We start from the raw sequence: 6,603 nt of genomic DNA on the forward strand, positions 1-6,603 counted from the left end.
GATGGAGAGAGACACAGACAAAAAGAGAGACAGCGACAGAGAAATGATGAGAAACAGTCACCAAAACAGAGACAGAGGGAGAAGATGATGAGACGAAGACCCTCCAGGAAGAGGTGGGAGGACCCCCTGGGGTGGTAGCAGGAGATGGGATGGGGGCCTGACCCCAATTCCTGGAGGCAGTGCCAGGAGGGGAGGAGGAGGGAGGACAGGAGCCTCCCCGGCCCACTCTGTACCCACCCACCAGTCCTCCTCGGCCCTCCCAACCACAGGTGTGGAAATTGAGGCCAACCAGCAGGCCACAGGGGATCGCCCTGGGCCAGCACTGTGGCCCCAGGTTCATGTGGGACCAGTGTCACCAGGTTAAAAATGGAAATGGGTTCGGCCTTTTTTTTTTTTTTCCTTTGAGAAAATCCTAGGCCCAAATAAGGTACAGGCTGCGGGTGCCTGGTGCGCTGGCCAAGTTCTCCTGAGCGAGCGAGTGGCGGCTGGCCCGGCCAGCCTGGGCTTGGGCCTCCTCCAAGACTCGCCCCAGCAGGGCGGCACACCCTGGGAGGCTATAAGGGCCTCCACTCCACCCTGCTGTTCACTGAGCCCAGCCACCGATCCCGCCACAGACCCGCCACCTGCGCCCTCTCCGCCCAGCCATGGAGGCCATCAAGAAGAAGATGCAGATGCTCAAACTGGACAAGGAGAATGCCATCGACCGCGCCGAGCAGGCCGAGTCAGATAAGAAAGCTGCAGAGGAGAAGTGCAAGCAGGTGGGGCCCGGCCGCTGGGCCGCGCCAGGCGGCCCAGTGCCCTCTCTGAGCCGGCGAAGCTCTGGGCTGAGGGTGGGGCTCTCAGAAACCTTGGTACCTGGAGGTTAGGAAGGGGACAGGGGGTGATGCTTCAGCCAAGGAAGAGTGAGGGGATCGTTGTCTTCCCGGGAGGGGGGTCCCCGGGCTGAGAGAGAGGTGACAGGACCCACCCAACAGGACCAGCCGGAGCCAAGCAAGTAAGCAGGGGCGTCTGTTTGTACTGGATGTGTGTGTGCAAACGTAAGAGTGAGTGTAGGTGTGTCGGGGTGAGCGTGTCAGGTGGGTGTATGTGTACTGGATAGGGTGGGGAGAGAGAGGGAGAGAGGAACCTGAAGAAATAGAGGGAGAGAGACAAAGAGATACAGGGGACGCTGTGTGTAAGTGTATTTGTGTGTGTTTGAGCATGTCTGTGTGTATACGTGTGTGTGTGTGTGTGTGTGTGTGTGTGTGCGTTTCCACTGGAGAGAGTGTGGAGGGATGAGGGTGGCTGTGAAAATGAGGGTGTGCAGAGAGGTATGAGCGTGTGGCTGTTGGAAGTGGGTGTGAGAGAGTGTGGATGTGTGTGAATGGTGGTATCAGTGTGGGGCTGTGTGTAGGGGGGAGAGGCTGGCTGCGCATGCGCTTGTGCAAAAGGTGGCCTGACTAATGGAATGTGCGAGTGTCAGAGCGAGTGAGTGCTGAGGTGACTCTATTGGGGCTGGCCTGTGGGTGTGCTTGCCGGGCTACTGTGTGTGTGTGTGTGTGTGTGTGTGTGTGTGTGTGTGTGTACGCGCACGCGTGCCTGTTGAGGTGAGGGGGGCAATGCAAAGCTGTGGGGGAGGGGTGACCTGTGCCCTGTGACTGTGAGCCTGTGGGTCCACTTTGGTGACCGCCCTGGGAGGGTGGCCAAGTGTGGTGTGTGGTGGGGTTAGTGCCTGGCTGCAGGGCCGGCTGGTGAGGCCAAGGGCGCCTCCGGATGGCCGGGCAGGAACCCAAGTCCCCAGAGGTCAACTTCCCCATCTGAGGTGGGGAGACGGGGATGGGGGGTGGGGAGTGGAGGTATGAGACTCTCCATGAGGCTCTGCTTAGCTGGGTGCCCCTGCTGCCCCTGCTGTGAACCTGGCAGGGCAAGGCAGGGCTTCGGGGACAAGAGTCCCAGGAGGCTCCGGCAATAAGGCTACATCAGGAAGCTACCAGAGGAGCAATGGCAGAGGCTGGGCTGGGCTGGGCCGTCCAGAGCAGAAATCAGTTGTCGGGGCCTAGGTGGCCAGAGCAGCCAGTGAGAGGAGGGGCGGGGGTCCTGCCCCTCCCATAGGGCCCTGCCCCCCACAGGGCTCATCCACATCCCCTGAGTCAATGGCCAAGTCCTCAGGAGCATCAGGGTCTCAAATAAGCCCCAAGAACTGCCCAGGACAGTGACACCAAGTGCCAGCTCTGCCCAGCCCGGGCGCCAGGCCAGCTTGGCAGGTCAAAGCACAGGCTCTGAGCCCAGACTGGCCTGTCGGAAGCTTGGTCACTGAGCACCTGGAGCAAATGGCTTTCCTCTCTCTGTGCCTTAGTGGCCTCAAGTGTGAAATGGGGAAGTGACCGTGGTACCTCCCTCGTAGCCGTGAGAGGATTAGAGGTGACTATGCAGGTAGGTTCCCTGTCACTGCACCGGGCACAGAGTAGGCCCTCAATAAATGCGAGGTTGTTTCCTGCCCCTCCCTACTTCCTGGGGCTGTGACACATCTGTATAGGGCAGCTCCACCTCAGCCCTCCCCGCCCTGGGCCCCTCCTTGACAAACACAGCCGCCCATCCTGTGCTGGCCCTGAGCTGCCTGCTTCCATAGATGGTAGATGGTGCAGCCCTCACCATGAGGAGCTTAGCAGAGAAAAGCAACTTGATGGCTCTAATTTTCACTAAGGTGTGAGTGACTGATATACTATACTCCACCAAGGCAGACACAAGTTCAAAAGGGAAGGCTCCTCAAAGTCTCCAGGCAGCTGTGTGGCCAAGGGGGCAGGGACAGGTTCTCTGGCCTCCAGCTAGATTTTCATTCTGTTCCCCCCAACCCCACCCCTACAAAGCCTCCCACTCGGGTGGACGGTGCTCAGATCCAGACCCGATCATCTGGCTTTGTGACTCAGGGCACGTTGCTGAGCCCCTCTGAGCCCTCAGTGTTTTCACCTGAGAAATGGGGGCAAATGATGCTTCCGATGGCCCGGCATGAAACCCAAGACCCGAGAGGCCCAAAGCAAAAGCCAGAGCCCCATGGCGCCAATGGGCAGTCCTGCCTGGGAACAGAGGCAGGGGGCCGACAAGGGACTCAACTTACCCAGAGTGCCCCATGCTTCAGAGGAAGCCCTGAGGACCCTGCAGGGAAGTCCAGATTCCAGGCCCCTCTAACCCCACCCCCACCCCGCCTGCTGAGTGTGGGAATGGGACCAAGAGGTCCTGCCCGCCTGCTTCCTGCCCACGTCTCTCCCAGGGCAGTGACATCCGCCACAACTGGGCCTTTGACCCCACATCCTGCCTCGGCCCTGTCCGAAGCCCCACTATGGGGACTAAGGTGTGTAGTCCATGACCCTCCCAGCTGATTTACAGGCAGGGAAACAGGAGGAAGTGACTTATCCGAGACCCCCCAGAGCCAGGGCAAGGCTCCGCCCAGCAGCAAGGTGCCACCACCTGCACATGCTTCATGTGTGGAATTCAGAGGGAAAGAAAGGAACTGATTAGTGTCGGTCTTATTTATTTTTCACACCAACTCCAGCCATTAAAGGGGCTGGGGTTGCGTCATTGATTCATTCGGAGAACTTCCTCCAGGGGTCGGTGGTGAGGGCCCAGCCAGTGCTGGGGTGATGCTGGGGCCCAGAGTGACCTTAGGCCCAGGCCTGGCTCCCAAGGAGCCCCAGGCTAGGGGAGATGGAGCCAAACATAGAGGGAGGTTCCCTGCCTCCAGGGTTGGGCTAGACCAGGGAGGGACAGGGACTGGAGGGCCCAAGGGGGTGACAAGGGCTCCGTCCAGCACAGCAAGGCACACCACCCAGCAGAGTGGGCTTTGGCGCTGGGTTGGAAGGTCAGTGGGAGAAGGGTGTGCTGGACAGTGGGCAAAGCATAATCTAGTGGTCAAGCGAACCAACTTGGAGTCCGTCTGACTCCAAGGTTCAAATCCCCTATCTGTATGGCCTGGGGCAAGTCCCTTCCTCCCTCGGGGCCTCAGTTTACCCTTCTATAACATGGGCCTGACACATTCTAATTGCTTCATAGCCCTCTGCCCACTTTATCCCACTCCCCACCCGTTGTACACATTTTGCCAGAAAAGGCCATCAAAACCCAATCATCTCTGTAGCTGGATGGGTACTCGGAGACCACCATGTCAAGGCTTCGGTTTTGCAGAAGAAACTGAGGTTAAAAAAGGGATACAGCTGGGGCTTGGAGTCAGGCTTCTGAGCTCCTTACCTGGAGGTCAAGGTCAGGGCCCATAGATCCTGATTTAGGCCTGAGCTGCTGCCACCCTCCCCCTCCTCCGATCCTCTCCAGTGGTTCTCAACCTTCTGGCCCTTTAAATACAGTTCCTCATGTTGTGACCCAACCATAAAATTATTTTCGTTGCTACTTCATAACTGTAATGTTGCTACTGTTATGAATCGTCATGTAAATATCTGATATGCAGGATGGTCTTAGGCGACTCCTGTAAAAGGGTCGTTCGACCACCAAAGGGGTCGTGACCCACAGGTTGAGAACCGCTGCACCCCTGCACCATTTCCACCTCAGCGTGGGACACTTGGGGGTTCCGGGATGGGAGGCTAGGTGATATCACCTGGGGACAGGGGCCCTTTTAAGAATTTGTGTGCACGCACACACACATTCCCATACTTTGCACATCTCACTAGTGAACATGTAACCCAGATCAGATTCCCAGCTTGATCTAAAAGCTGCAGGAACAGCAGCTTGTAACATACCCTCTTCCGGAAGGAAGAGAAGGAAGTCAGAGAGGGATGCAGGAAAGCAGGCCTGGCGTGAGGACCGGTTAGAAGGGATGCGGTTCCTCTGCTGTGTGACCTGGGAAAGTTACTCTAGTGAAGAGGAAGTGAAGAGGAGGCAGGAGGATGAAGGGAGCCCGAGAGGGCTGCTGGGAGCATGGACAGGATCAGGAGTCAAACTACCCAAGTCACAAGTCTGGCCCAAGCATGACTTGAACTAACACCTCAGCCCAGAATTAGGGGCAGGGGGAGGTGCAACCTGGGGTTTTCCTGAGCTGACCCTCACTGATGGGCTGGACAATAGAAATGGGGAGGTGAAGGGTATGTGGTTTGTCTGCCACGGACCTGAGCTTCTCAAAGTGGGTGTAGGGAGGAGGCCAAGACTAAACAAAGGATAAACAAAGATGACTCAAAATTTGGGAAATGTAGGGAGCGTTTTTATTAAGATTAAAGCCACATGTGCAAGAATTTAAAATATTTAATCTGAGCCTCAGAAGAAAGTGGTTTCTGAAGGGTAGCTCTCTTCTAGCCAAGCCCCCAAAGTCCAGGAATGGGGGCCGTCTGAGCCCTTAAACCTTTCATTTTTGTGAGATAGTGTGAATACCACTCTCTTGGGCAATGGGGAGCCATGACAGGTTCTAGGCAGGGGGAGGACAAACATACACTTAGAAAGGTTCTCTGGCTTGAGGTGGTGGTGCAGAACTAGAGGGGGGTCAGCTGGAAGTAGGGATGGTCCATGAGACTCCCTCCCTTTTTAAATATATATTTTTATTGCTTTCGGAGAGGAAGGGAGAGGGAGAGAGAGATAGAAACATCAGTGGTGAGAGGGAACAATTGATTGGCTGTCTCCTGCACGCCCCCTACTGGGGATCGAGCCCGCAACCTGGGCATGTGCCCTTGACCGGAATCGAACCTGGGACCCTTCAGTCTGCTGGATGATGCTCTATCCACTGAGCCAAACTGGCTAGGGCGAGACTTCTCCTTTCGCTTTAACCCAGATCGCCGGGAGGTTGCATCCCTGAAACTGGGATGCAAAACTGAATGTGTATTTCCGAGAAACTGTGTCAGGACTCAAGTTTCTCCAAAGCTGTACTCGATTCCCCGAGTATTGGGGAACCCTACAACAGATAAGCACAGCGGGTCCCAGGACAAGGAAAGGGTGTGAAAATGAAATTCACGGTGTCGTTTATGGAGTGGTGCTTGGCTTCGCTATCCCGTTTACAGAGGCGGAAACAGGCCCGGATAGAGGACTTTTGTGAATGTGGGGGAAGCTCCCGCGCCCCGGGGACGTGGCCCCCGACTGACGCGTTCCCCACTCTGTCCCCAGGTGGAGGAGGAGCTGACGCATCTCCAGAAGAAACTGAAGGGGACCGAGGACGAGCTGGACAAGTACTCGGAGAACCTGAAGGACGCGCAGGAGAAGCTGGAGCTGACCGAGAAGAAGGCCTCGGACGTACGTTCGCAGGAATGCGGCGGGGCTGGGCAGGAGCCGGGGGCAGGGAGGGAGGAAGAGGAGCAGGAGGAGGAGGAGGAGGAAGGGAAGGCGGTGCCTCCCCGCGCTTTCTCCAAATAAGTCCCGAAAAGGGGCACTTTCCAGCAGCTGCGGCCAGCGGTGCCGACGTCAGGCCCTCCCCCAGCGGTGCTGACGTCGGCGGCCGGCCCGGTGACCTCATCGCCCCGACGGCGGCCGGGCCTGGGGCAGGGAAGGAGCGGGGCGGCACCGCGCAGCGGAAGCTCGGGGGCTGGGCGCGGCTGCTGCAGCTTCACCGAAAGCCGAGTCTAGCAAGCGAGCGCCCGCTGCGTGCGCCCCCCGCGCCTCCTTGCATGACGGGCCTCAACTCCTGGAGGCGGTGAAACGCAG

The 6,603-nt window shown here is 57.7% G+C and overlaps 1 protein-coding gene across 2 annotated transcripts in view; it reads left to right on the forward strand.

Annotated features, from left to right (window-relative positions):
- Positions 1-566: 566 nt before the first annotated feature.
- Positions 567-6,603, forward strand: part of TPM4 (tropomyosin 4) — a 21,283-nt gene continuing 15,246 nt past the window's right edge. Inside the window, exons 1-2 of one of the 2 annotated variants that reach the window (XM_023763320.1) lie at positions 567-758; positions 6,070-6,195. In XM_023763320.1, coding sequence (XP_023619088.1) covers positions 645-758; positions 6,070-6,195 — 240 coding nt within the window. In that variant the 5' untranslated portion in view covers positions 567-644. The remainder of the gene's footprint in view (positions 759-6,069; positions 6,196-6,603) is intronic. The other variant, XM_006099647.3, reaches the window with a different exon arrangement.

Source organism: Myotis lucifugus, unplaced genomic scaffold, assembly GCF_000147115.1.
Source record: "Myotis lucifugus unplaced genomic scaffold, Myoluc2.0 scaffold_280, whole genome shotgun sequence".
NCBI lineage: Eukaryota > Metazoa > Chordata > Mammalia > Chiroptera > Vespertilionidae > Myotis > Myotis lucifugus.